Source organism: Eublepharis macularius, chromosome 8 (genome assembly GCF_028583425.1).
Source record: "Eublepharis macularius isolate TG4126 chromosome 8, MPM_Emac_v1.0, whole genome shotgun sequence".
NCBI classification, from domain to species: domain Eukaryota; kingdom Metazoa; phylum Chordata; class Lepidosauria; order Squamata; family Eublepharidae; genus Eublepharis; species Eublepharis macularius.
The window spans coordinates 89,936,329-89,950,385 of record NC_072797.1 but is presented as its reverse complement, the minus strand read 5'-3'; the positions used below and the strand labels follow the sequence as shown (position 1 = coordinate 89,950,385).

The following is a 14,057-nucleotide window of genomic DNA, read 5'->3' as shown; positions in this document are numbered from 1 at the left end:
AAAAGCGCAGGAACTGGGGTTGGTTGCCCTTTAACTGTGTCACTGCTAAGGTGGCGTGGCGCCTTGCAAGATGGGCAAAACAGCCCTCCCCTTCTCGGTCTCTTCCTCCAAATCTTCCCACGTCCGCCCTTCACTCGACACTCTTTTGCCATTCACACTGCAGATTTCCTGGTCCCCTCCTCCCAGCTCTAACGGGAGATCGCGCCATAATCCTGTACGAACTCGTTTAAGAGTCCAGTTCCCTGTAATATGAACTTGGGGGGGGGGGGAGTGTGCGTACTTCCAAGGAGACCAGCTAGGAACCCGCTTCAGTCCGAGGCGTACTTACTTGCGTTCAGCGGGCTTCACTTCCAAGTCAACATGGATAGGATCGCGCTTCACTGTTGTGCACATTTATTAGGAAGCAAATCCCATGTTGAATAAAGCAGGACTTGCTTCCGGGTAAATGCCCGGGAGGAGGCTACATAGCTCCGCTCTGCGTTGTCCGTCAGGTTTCAAGCCGCTGTTGAGCTCTCACTCCGGGAGAGACTCCCTTAGCTTTCTCCCGCCGGCCCTTTCAAAACTTGCTGGAATAGCCCGTACTACGGAAGGGCTAGGAACCGGCAGAGTCGGAAAGGACAGTTCAAGAGGCCAATGGAAACCCGGTAGAGCGCCGGTCCCGGCCCGCGGTATCCAATGGAGATAGAGGAGGTGAAACGTCCTCGCCCAGCCTTAACCCTTTGCATGCCTCATGGCAAGAGTCCCGCGGCTAAGGGTTCCCCTTGGCTCAGCAGCGACTGGTCCCGACAGTGTTCCCCCCCGTCCTATACCAGACACACAGTTCCTCTCTCTGCACAAAGCATTTCTCTTGGCATTACGCTGCGGGGGAGGGACCGCTCTGGAAGGAGCCCGCCTGATTCCCCGGACCAGCTTAACCTTATCAACTTTACCCCTAGACTCTGCTGTCTCTAGCCCGGGCAAGCCTGAGCTCATCTGATCTCAAGTTAAACAGGGTCGGCCGTGCTTAATACTTGGATGTGAGACCCCCAAGGAAGACCAGCGTAACTATTCAGAGATAGGCAATAGCAAACCACCTCTCTTAATCTCTTGCCTTGAAAGCCTCACTGGTGTCCCCATAAGTGGCTATGACTTGACAGCACTTCGTACCACTACCGCCAGTGGTGTCAATCCTCCCACCCGGTCATGTAGGCTTTTCCTTGGTTCCTTTTCTTTCTGTAAACCTGGTCATAAACCTATTTAATCCTCCGGGCTCAATTAGATTACCTGGCCGGTATGTTTAGGATTGCAGCCTTGTGGTATATATACTCAAGTTCGTTTCCTTTATAATTCGCATGCTCTCTAACTATCCCACTTTACCTACTAGACAGTCCCAGTTCTCTGGGGCCTGCCTGGTCTAGCCTTTGTATACTATTGTTTCCAGTTTTGCCGGGAGGGGGGGGATGTGGAGGATGCCTTTTACAAATTTACAACATTAGATTGCTGAAATTGAGTTCATTCCCAAATTCAGAACAATTATCTTACACACACTTTGAGTTTAGGATTATCTCACTACAGATACTAATTTCTGCTCTAACCAAGCTGCATTGTACTTTTGCCTCCCACTATCCTCTTTGGCTATCACCCCTCCCATTTATAAAGCTGCATTGTACCTTTATATCCTGATGCTCTCCCTTGTAACACCCCACCCACCTTTTGGCTGGGATATAAAGGCTCAGGGATCTCTATTCCTACTCATTTATTTATTTATTTACTTTCGATTTCTATTCTGCCCTCCCCAACTAGCAGGCTCAGGCTGGACTACACCCTGCAAAACAACACACAAAAAACCTTACATTTTACAATTTTAAAACAACCATATAAAACAGTGCAATATAAATATTTTAAAAGGTACGCGGGAGTAGTCAGTTGATCAATCAGTCTGCCACCTGCTCCACCATATTAAAATTACTGTCATGCACAGTTGGTTAAAACAGTTTGATAGCGGATGCCTCTAGAAGGGAGGGTGTTCACCTCTGTTTGGCCGGTAGGGGCCCAGCTCGGCCTCAACCATATGCCTGGTGGAACAGCTCTGTCTTGCAGGCCCGGCGGAAGAATAATAAATCCTGCCAGGCCCTGGTCTCGTTGGACAGAGAGTTCCACCAAGTTGGAGCCAGGACCGAAAAGGCCCTGGCTCTGATCGAGGCTAAGCGGGCCTCATGTCTGAAGAAGGGAGCTCTGACTCTCAAAAGCTCATACCCTGAAAATCTTGTTGATCTCTAAGGTGCCACTAGACTCAAATCCTGCTTTTCTACTGCAGATCAACACGGCTACGCATGTAAAATGTTTATAAATGCTGTTAGTGTGTAAGAGACGTGCACTAGAGTTCTTCATGGTTCAGCCCTCTCTCGGGTCTTTTGTGTTATGAGCAGATGTGCCTTGACTCTGGTGTAAATGGATGTGTATCGAGCCTAGATTGTTTTGAGGCTGTTTTTCAATGTTGTCTGTGAGACAGTAAAGATTACTGAGTATATATTTAGTGCAATATGCACAACCAGATCCATTGTAATATTAAACATCTACTAAACATTCTTAGGGCTTTTAAAATTATTAAGGTCAGTTGAACACACAAAAGGCTGAGATGAGCTTTCATCTCCTTAATAAGGAAAAATGACAGACTCTTGTGGCACCTTAAAGATTAACACATTTCTTGGCATTCATAAACCAGAGTCCTCTGGATAATGAAAGTTTATGCCACAATAAACTGATTAGTCTTATGGTGCCCCAAATGACAAAACTCATTATTGTGTTGACTGCGGCAAAATAACATTGAATTTGGAATTTGTCTCAGTAAGGATGGGAGCTCAATCATATGAGAAAAGAGGTCTTGCAAGTATGTAAGAATGTTCCTGTTATCACTGTGGAATACTAGAGGGTACACAGTGACTGTCCTACTGATTCCTTCCCCCCTTCTCATGGGCAAAAAGATGTTCTCTATGCTTGCAGGAGGACCTATGCTGGGCAACCCTATGCATATCTACTTAGCAGTAAGTCCAACAATGGTCAATAGTGACTATTCTCAGGTAACTGGGGGTAGGATTTCATCCTGAAAGACAGAGCAAGCCATCCTAACCAGGTCTGCTCAGTAGTGAGTCTATTTTATTAAGTGAGGCTTACTGTCAGGAATGTGTTCTTAGGAATGGATTACAAGCAGAATTTTGTATACTGCCAGTGTCCAGAGGAGTCAAGGCACAGGACCTAGAGGGGTTAAGGGGGCTTCCCCTGTGTTATTTTATATTATTCACTGACTTGCAGAATTTTAAACAGTGTAAAGAAACAGAGCAAATACTAAAATAAAACAACAAATCAGATTTATTTGTAGAACAAACTTTATTACCTCATTCCTAAACTGAGAGGAAAAGATGCCACCTGATTAGATTTTCACTAGTTCAGCCAGCTTTCATATTCTGAAATTGTAGCTGCGATGAGGGAGGCCAGTTTTCTCCAGCCAGTTTCCCCCATTTGTCCATTATTTTCTTTCCCTTTCCCTTCTGCACATTCATGTGTTGGTACATGCATGCATATACAAAATGACTTGGGCAACAGAAGTCCCCCAAACTTTTCCCAACATTTACTATGTAATAATAACAACATAATGATAACATTCGATTTATATACCGGCCTTCAGGACAACTTAATGCCCACTCAGAGCGGTTTACAAAGTATGTCATTATTATCCTCACAACAAAACACCCTGTGAAGTGGGTGGGACTGAGAGAGCTCCAGAGAGCTGTGACTAGCCCAAGGGCACCCAGCTGGCTTCAAGTGGAGAAGTGGGGAATCAAACCCGGCTCTCCAGATTAGAGTCCCACGCTCTTAACCACTACACCAAACTGGCTACAGAGTTTGAAATGAACATAGCAGGATGGAAGAGGAAGACAAAGGAGAAAGTAGTGCAGCCCAGCCACCAGACCGCCTTTCATCTTGGGCCTTCTAGGCACACCTCCTGGCAGCGGAAGGCAGTGGTGTAGCAGCAGCCACAGCTGCCATAACAGCATTTGAGCAGCTGGTGGCAGTGATCATAGGACCTGGCCTGGTCTGTCTTGGGTAGCTCACTGAGAAGGGGGCATCTCCCATGCCCACTGCTTGCCATCTATAGTGGGCCACTTTATTCACTGACTGAAATTCAAATTGGTAAACATGTACTTGAAAATTCAATATTATAGTGCAAAAGGCACTAGACATAATAAGACCATTGTGGTGAAATGTCTTCTCCAAAAACAACTGACCATAGCACAGCCATTAAAATGGAAGAAGGACAAAGGGAAACAATGCCTTTGGTTGCATTTTTCCCCAAGCACAAATGGTTCTAACGCCTCCAACAGATAATTAATAAAACTGCCATCCAAAAATAAAATCCCATATCTAGTTAAGTGGTTCCTTACTAACTGGCAAGCATGTTATTTTGGGATATGACCAGACAAATAGAGTGGATCAGTTACAACTATGGGTCTTCTACCACTTTGACACATTTAAAGGTTTCAGTAAAATGTCTTGAAATAATGCTGGATTTCAAACAATGGCCAGCTTGACTCTGGGATAAAAGGGGGGGAAATTATGTATTTGTCTTTGGGTCTCTGAAACATATTGTTCTCCAAATTAAACATGGCTTGTGCTGCCTCTTTTTTTCCTGCCATTGAAAGTTGAATATCCCCATTGCTACTCCATAAGTGCTTAAGGGTCGCAAGAGACAACAAGTGTATGCATTTCTTCAGTTGGCAGCAATTTCTACTGCTAACTCTGGAATCCTAAAAATTAGTGAATACAAGTTTCTTGCTACCCAGAGATTTTCTAACAATTTCAAAGCTACACTTCTTCACACAGGTTGGGAGAGACATTCTGAAATGCCAAAGGGTTCCCAAGTGTTCCATTGTCAGAAGCTAGTTTCAGGTGGGTAGCCATGTTGAACTGTAGTCGAAGAGCAAGCCTTGGGTACAGTGTCAGGCTGGACCCTGAACCTGGATACCCTCCAGTGTTCTTTGAAGAAGTGTTTGTGGCCTGAGCAGTGGGAAAGGAGGTTAAACTCACTGTAATGATTTTCTTTTTGCTTTTCTTTAAACCTTGCCTTTGAACATTTAATCCAGCTCCTCCTTACATTATCTTAAACTTTTACCTCAAGAGGGCCCTGGACACAGCCAACATGCCATATATTTCCACACACATAGAGCTTTGAGTGTTCTGTACTGTACCCAGACTTATACCTTATCTTCATTTTGGGGTTTGAACTCCATTGCTAACACCACTTGTGTTTCTGTGACTTTTATATTGCTGCCTCCCTGACTCCCTCAAAAGATTTTTGCTGCCAGCAAAGGCTTTCTCCTTAGACATCCTGTATTTAACTGGTATTCTAGGAAAGCTCTGTTACAGATTGTAGTATGACAAAATAGAGCATGAGGGTAGTTGTGAGGTAAAAAGGGGATTTTTTCTGGTTTAATCAAAAATACAATTTATTTAAAAGTACATAAGCATAATACTTGCAGAATATTGATAAGTGCATTTGTGTCAAAATAGTTCTTCAGCTTGGTTGTTTCCAGGGTGTTCCGTCACCTCTTAAAAATGCTCACGTGGCCGGTGGCCCCATCCCCTGACCTCCAGACAGAGATCAGTTCCCTGAAAAAAGCTCACTTCACCTGATGCCAGTGAGACAAGGGAATCCCCTCGTTCCTCTCACACTGGGTGAAGGAAGCGCAGCAGGGCAGTAGGTTTAAAAACCTGCCGCTCCGGCACCCACTTCACCTGATGCCAGAGGGATAAAAGAAGCAATACCCAGTGGGAAGAGCCTCTTTCCATGCTGATTGCAAACGGCTGGCATGGAAAGGGACCCTTTAAAGTTGCTTCAGGAAATCCCGGCCAGTCAGTTGAAGACGGAGATCCCAGCCAGTCAGTTGAAGATGGGGGTTTAAAAGTTAAAGAGTCTCTTGCTTGCAAATCAAGACTCCTCCCCTGCCCTCTGTTTTACAGTGCTGGGGGCGGGGGCCTACCAACCTTTGTGATGATGTCACTTCCTGGAAGTAACATCACATGGTCCTAGGAGCACATGCGCACTTTGCACACGCACATGTACTGACAGGGTTGCCGCCTCCTGTTGGCAGTTGCCCCTGGTGTTGGCAAACGAGCTCTACCACCTCGTTCCCCAGAAAGAAAGGCCTGGTTGTTTCCAAAACAGTTATATATTCACAGACCCAGTAACAAAGACTTATTTTTCACACAGATCTTCACTAATGAAACAAACATTCCTCTCATTCACACAAGCATAGAGTTACTCAGGCTTTCCCACATAGGCTTCCGCACAGTTTAACTAGGGGTGCGGGGAGCTGGGGTGCAGTAGAGTACTTTCCTCCCTCATACACACAAAGCGCATGCACACTCCAGCACTCCCACATCACACCAGAAAATGATGTCACAACTGAGGTGCTGTGGGACATGCTGAAGCTGAGTTAGTAAAAAATCACCTGTTTGGAGGCTTCAGCACATCCCACAGCTCCTGCATCATGCTGGAAAATGAGTGCGATGGAGGAGCCACAGGGTGTGCTGAAGCCAAGCTCTGTAAAAATTGCCTCCAAACAGACAATTTTTTAACCGAGCTTGGTTTCAGCATACCCCACAGCTCCTCCATTGCCAGCACGTGAATGCTTTTTCTCGGCGCACTGACTAAAACTGCAGTTCATCCTTCCCCTAGGGTATAGCTACCATCCAATTAGAGCACACTCCATTAACCCATCTACCTCCCCCTCCTTCTTACTCCAAAGGTCTGAATTTAAAACCATAGTAACAAATTTTAAAAACCCTGCATTAACAATTAGAAATAAAACACACAAACACTCACCCTGTAGTCTGCCTCTCCACAGGCTAGCAAAGCCCAGGTGCCTCTTCCTTGGCCTTTTGCTGACTTTCGTTTTAAAGAAGTCACTAGAGCCCACCTATCCAGTGACTATTCCTGAGAGACTTCAGATGGTGGTGTAGCATTACCCCTCACTGAAGAATACACCTGGTCATATTCTGGTAGTAGGATCAGCTATTACACAGGGCTCCTTAAAGAAGCTTTGTGGCTTTACTGGCACTGCTGGCCTTTTGAACAATGTTTGTGTTGAAGAGCCAGCTAGCTTCTGCTTCAGGGTGGATGCAAATTGCTGAAACTGCTGGGTCCACCAGCCTCAAGTAAGTGCAGGGGTGGGTTTCCCAATATCAGCAATCCATTTTTAAACAAGAGATGCACAAGAACTATAGATATTCAGAGGTTTTATTTTTTATTTATGTCATTTATAGTCCACCTTTCTCACTGAGACTCAAGGCAGATTACATAGTTTGAGATTGTGTGGTAGTGGAGAGTGCCTTCAAGTCATAGGTGACTTATGGTGAGCCTTGGCAGAGTTTTCATGGCAAGGGACTAACAGAGGTGGTTTGCCATTGCCTGCCTCTGCAGCTCTGGTCTTCATTGGAGGTCTCCCATCCAATTACTAACCAAGGCCAACCTTGCTTAGCTTCTGAGATCTGATGAGATCAGGCTCACCTGGGCTATCCAGATCAGGACATTTCCATAAACAATGCCATAGGAAATAAATACAAGTTACAAATACTTGTATTAGCAAGAATCCAATACAGAGTTGAGGAAATGCTGAAAAAGCATAAGCACTTCTAGGACTGACATTAGACAACATATAACTACCTAGTAGGATCATACTTGAAGCACAAATAGAACATAGGAGCACATACTTAAGCAACAGAGTGGACATAAGGCAACATAGGGTGAAGTCTATGGTTTCTAACTCGTTAGTGAAGCATCTGAGACTCCCCTCCCCTTTTTACTCAAAGCCTTCTTCTCTGAGTAAAAAGCCCTTTTGAATAATTCAGTTTTGCATTGTTTGTGGAAAGCCAAGAGATTGGGGACTTTCCTGACCTCCTCAGGCAGGCCATTCTACAGGGTAGGGGCCACCACAGAGAATGCATGTGTCCAGGCAGCTGTTGATTTTGCCCATATGCAGGGTGGCACGTGCAGGAGACCCTGTTCAGATGAGTGAAGCTGCCATGGATGAACATAGGGAGAGGCAGTCCGGTAGGTAAGCTGGACCAAGGCCATGAAAAACTTTGTATGTGATAACCAATACCTTGAACTGAGCGCAGTAACTGACAGGTAGCCAATAGAGTGACTGCAGGATGGGAATGATATTCATGCTCCTGCTTGCTCCTGATAATAGCCAAGCTGCAGCATTTTGCACCGATTGGAGTCTCCAAGTTAGAATGGAATTAGGTTTAATGACGTGTCCTTTTTTCAACTAATGGATGTGTTTATTTCAATGTACTCTTGTTTAAATAGGCGAATCCTCCCAATAGTGATGTAGTGCAGAACTTGCCATGTCTCACAGGACTAAATTTACCGTCTTAAATTGTACAGTTTTTAGAAAATTATAAAACTGTAATTCATTTAATTTCCTTGATTTTCTATCAGAAATGGTTTTTGATATTTATTTTCCATACCTCCTGGAAGCAATAAACACTGTTTGGTGTCTCTCTGGTGCTAGTGATCTCAGTTGGACTGGCCCATCTAGTTTAGTAATGTTATTTTTTGTAGAACTCTTGTAACAAAAACAACCCTGGGGCTACTTTGTTTCAATTGGGTTTGGCAACGGAACTTCTCTGTGGATTGTGTCCCAGGGTTATGTCCTAGTTTAACTTTTTTCACATATTAGTGCAATCATGAAATGGAATTCAAGACAGGCATGAGCAGCTGGCAGTAAATTCTGTTCTCAGTGGCTCCATTTAAAACCCAAAGGACAAAATCAGCAGGACTGTTGGAGGAGGAATGAAACCTGGTCTGCCCAAGAACCCAACAATGTGTTTGGGTCAGGTGGTGATAACTCAAACTACTCCTTTACTTTTTACTATGCAAGTAAATATCTACTATTCACTTCAGTGGAAGAAATTTACTCACCATTATTAATTATAATCATTGGTATCTTTTAATATTTGTAGTTTTTTTGCTTTTTACATATAAATTCACTGCTTTAAAGATTAATATTTTATTGTGTTTTTGTGTATTGTATTTTGTTGTTCTTAGTACAAGCTACCTTAAGAACTTTTGAATAAAAAAATGGAGTACAAATCACCTAAATATTGCAGGACAACAAAGGGAAGGGAGGAAAGTGGAGGGATGGATAAATAGGGGGAGAACAGGCATTAATTAGTGTAACATGTGCAGGGCTGATCATAGCACAAGTGGGCACCACAATTTTGCTCCAGTAGCCCTCACCTTCCTCAGCCATCCCATAATTTCCTTTCCCTTCCCTGCCTGCCATCTGACCTTTCTCTCTCTTCCTCCTTTCCTCTGAATGTAATCAGAGTGGGACTTGAACATCCTTGAGAAGTACTGCCCTACTGAAATTGTTAGGGATGTGAGTTCTTTCTATTATGTCCAGAAAGAGGAAATGACAAAAATGGCTGACAGCAGGCTATAGCCTTCATTATAATCTATAAAAAGACAATTATATGTCTTTTTATAGATTAGAAACTATCTAACACATACCAATAGATCTTATGTGTTGAAGCCCAGTCTCAGAAGGATCTGAGAATGGCAAGAATGCCCATCTTCACAGAAGTGAAGATATAGTTCAAAGATGGAGTGTATTGCCTGAGGGCCAAAAGGTCTCATATGTATGAGAAACTTGTAATCGCTATTTTAAAATAGACTTTGTTAAGATAAAAAGCACAAATGAACTAAGAGTTTTAAAAAGATATTCAAGTATAGATAATTTTGTATAGTCTTTGAAGTTATAAAATAATTTGTTAGCCAAGAATGTGTGTTTTTATCAAGTGGGGCAGCTAGCTATTGTTAGGAGATGATTTTAAAAAGCTATAAATATGGGAAGCTGCATTGGTTGGGAGCTTCTTCTCAGAAGGGGCTCCTTGCTTGTAGGGTTGCCAGATGGTTCCATCAAAAATACTGGACAATCTCCCCCCACACTCCCATCCAGGCTCAATATTATTATTTTTATTATTTTATTCCATTTTTATTCCACTTTCCCCACAAGGAGGCTCAGAGGGGATCACAGGCGGTAATAAATACAATTAAAACAGATAGCATAAATTAGATTAAAACGTATCAGTCAGTGCAGTAAAGTCTAAAATGGACAGTTGCACCCATATTGCACATCAACAAGCATTAAGACACATCCATGGGGTAGGGTGGCCAGCTACCAGATGACAACAATCTGGGGGGCAATACTCCCACCCCCTGGTAGGAGGCCGGTTTTTCAGCCCGCTCACCTTAATCCCCATATGCCAGGCAGAACATCTCTGTCTTGCAGGTCCAGTGGAAAGATAATAAATTTGTCTGGGCCCCAGTTTCCACAGACATAGAGTTCCACCAGGTTGGGGCCAGGACCGAGAAAGCCCTGGCCCTGGTTGAGGCAAGGCAAACCTCCCTAAGGCCAGAGACCACCAGTAGATATTTATCTGCTGAATGAAGCAGTCTCTGGGGAACATATGGCGAGAGGCCATCCCACAGGTATGCTGGTCCCAGTCCTTTAAGGGCTTTAAAGGTTAAAACCCAAACCTTGAACCTGATCTAGAATTCCACTGGAAGCCAGTGCAGCTGGGGCAAGACTGGTGTTATATGTGACCGGAACAGAGTCCCAGTCAGAATATGCACTGCTGCATTCTAGAACAATTGTAACTTCCAGATCAGACCCAAGGGCAGCCCAGTGTAGAGTGAGTTGCAGTAGTCCAACCTGGAGGTGACTGTTATATGGATCACTGTAGCTAGGTTGTGGACTGAAAAGTAAGGAGCAAGTTGCCTAATCTGATGAAGATGGAAGAATGCAGATTTGGCAACTGCCATGACCTGGGACTTCATTGACAAGGAGACATCCAGGATTACATCCAGACTCCTTGCCACTGGCATAAGCATCAGCAGCATCCCATCAAGGGACACAAGTTGGATCTCAGAACCTGTCAGCCCATGGCCCAGGTAAAGGACCTCCGTCTTCATGGGATTCAGTTTCAGTCTGCTCTCTTTCAACCAGCCAATCAGTCTCCAAAGTCCTGGCCAGATTTTCTAGAACGGAGGCCATCCATCAACAGATAGAATTGGGAGTCATTTTATTGAGGACATTCACATTACATCTTTTTTTTTCTTTATTAATCAATAACAGATCACAACCAACCATAACAACATAGAAATATTTTTTAAAAAACTGTTGATGCTAATAAATCATTACAAATACAGAAACATAGAAACATAGGTCTGGAAGGGATCCCAAGGGTCATCAAGTCCAATTCCCTAAACAATGCAGGAAATTCACAGGTACCTTTCCCCAACTCCCCCAGTGACTGCTGCTCTAGGCTCAGGGGGAAGCAAAAAATCTCCAGGATCCTTCCTGACTTCAAAGTGGCAATTGACATTACCCTGAGCATATAAGAAAGGGCCACAAGAGGGACTTCCGGTTTGGGATTCATGGAGGTCTAACGCAGCTCCATTTGTGGAGCTGACCGGATTGCCGTTTTAACCGGCCGGAGGGGTGAAAATAACCCGCGGCCGACTGCTCTCAGGCGGGGAGCAGGCAAAGAACGCTCAAGACCCTAGGGTGAGTTAGATCTCGGACGAGGGGGGGCTCTACACAAGGAGTCTCCCCCCCGATCCTTGAGGTCCCACCTTGCGACGGGTCGGCTATAATCTCTGCGGCAATTTTGGGGCCAATTCGGCTGGCATAAGACCTACATACCCAAGCTTCGATCGGGGAGGGAAGTCGAGAGGAGAATTTAAGATCGAAACAGCGATTACAACCCGAGAAAGCTGGAGAGAAGGTAAAGATCGCTATCTCTTGAAACGGGACAGATTGACAAAAACAGAGAGGAAAGAAAGTAGACTTTTAAACTGCAACAGACTAGCGAAAAGGAGGTGAAGACTCGGCAGGAGTTGTATTTTAAAAGAGACTAAGTTTAAAGAAGTTATTACAAAAATCGGACTATTGTTTTGAATACCTGTGGTTTTGGAGCTGTGGGAAAAAGACACCATCGCGAGACCTGCTGTGGGAAGACGGGAGACAGGAAGTGCGTAACAACAATAGAGTGGCTGGAGGGAAGCGGCCCTTGCCAAAGGACAGGAAGTGGGGAATCGCCATTTTTGAAAGTGGAAGGGTCGTGGCTTCAGCGGAAGAGGAAGTAGGCCATCTTGGATTATAATAACATAGAGAAACCATAGAGAAAAGACGCCCGACATTTTGGATATAAAAATTAATTTTGGCAAAGATTGGGACATTTAAAAAAAAGGAAAACGTTTAATTATACGCCACGGAGCTGAGGAAGAGAGCAGATTCGTGGGAGCGAGCTAAAGCAAGCCCCACGATGTCGAAAAAAGAGTGGCAATCGGCAATAGAAAACTTGGACAAAAAACTTATAGACATGATGAAAGAACTTAAGGACACGAAATTGGAGCTTATTAAAGAGGTCAAGGAAGTTACACAGACAGTAAAGTCGGAGCTGTCAGAAGTGAAAAAAGGTGTGGAAACGATTAGCAGTGAATTACAAGGAACGCAGCAGAGAGTTAAAACAGTAGAAGACGCGATGGAGAATTTAATAGACACGCAACAAACAGAGATGAGGCTGGTGAAGGGGAGGATGTCAGTTGCAGAAACTAAACACATGGAGAAGCAGCTTCGTTTTCGCGGTCTGCCAGAAGTGGAAGGGAAGTCAGCGCAAGAACAGATGACTGAGGTGTTGGCTGATTACCTGGGGAAGGAGGAGGAGGAAATTGTGGCTATCCTAGATGTGGCGTATCGTGTGAACTCGAGAATTGCAACCCAGAGGAAACTACCAAGGGATGTGATTGTGCAGTTTACAACTAGAAATATGAAAGAGAGGATTGTGACCAAACAATTTCAAGATCCATTGGAGATTGATGGCAAGACGATTATTATAATGAAGGAACTGCCCAGATCAGTGTTATTGGACAGGAAAAAATATAGAGTGCTAATTCAGACTTTGAAGGACATGAATATCAGATACAGATGGGAGTTACCGGAAGGAGTGTCCTTTGAGTTTGGAGGGGCAAAAAAACGTATCAGATCTGAGCGGGAGATGGAGAGATTTATCAAGGACAATGAAAAAGACTTACCAACAAAACCATGAATATGGAGTGTAAAGTATTATCTTGGAATGTAAACGGACTAAACTCACCGAATAAGAGAAAAAATATTTTTCATTGGCTACTAAAACAAAAATGTGATATTGTTTGTTTGCAGGAGACCCACATTAGAAAACAGGATCTAAAATATTTAAAATTTGGAAAATTGGGCAAAGAATTTGTAGCGGCTTCCAACAAGAAAAAAAGAGGAGTGGTGTTGTATATAAAAGAGGAGCTGCAGCCAAAATTTGTTATGAGAGATGTGGAAGCTAGATTTGTAGCAGTGGAATGTAATTGGAACTTAAAGAGAGTGTTGGTAGTCGGACTTTATGCACCTAACGGTGCAAAGGAAAGCTTCTTTGAGGACCTAAGGAAGTACTTAGACGATCTTGTATATGACCAGATAATTCTTGCTGGAGATTTCAATGGAGTGACAGATTTGGAATTAGACAAAAAGACTACAAAAGCACAAAAGAAAAGAGGATTATTGCCAAAGCTTTTTTTTGAGTTGATTCAACAAGAGACTCTCGAAGACGTATGGAGGAGAGAATATCCTAAAACCAAACAGTTTACTTTTTATTCTGCAAGGCATCTTACACTATCAAGAATTGATATGATCTGGGCCTCAAAGGACTTAGCGCTATGGACTAAGGAGGTAGAAATAATGCCGATGGTAGGCTCAGATCACAACCCAATTATGTGGAAATTTGGAAAAAGGAGAAAAAGGAAAGCCTGGAGAATAAATGAGGACCTGTTACAGGAAAGTGAGAATATGGAAACACTGAGAAGAGAGACTAAGTTTTTTATACAATACAACGTGAATAAAGAAGTACCAACCAGTAAAGTTTGGGACGCGTACAAGGCGGTTGTAAGGGGCATACTAATGGACTTAAATGGTAGAGCA

At 43.8% G+C, this 14,057-nt stretch overlaps 1 protein-coding gene across 1 annotated transcript in view; it reads right to left on the bottom strand.

Moving 5' to 3' along the window:
* Positions 1-567, bottom strand: part of FANCC (FA complementation group C) — a 116,300-nt gene extending 115,733 nt beyond the window's left edge. The window contains exon 1 of the mRNA XM_054986687.1: positions 329-567. Within this exon, the coding sequence (XP_054842662.1) occupies positions 329-393 (65 nt within the window). The 5' untranslated portion in view covers positions 394-567. The remainder of the gene's footprint in view (positions 1-328) is intronic.
* Positions 568-14,057: the final 13,490 nt, after the last annotated feature.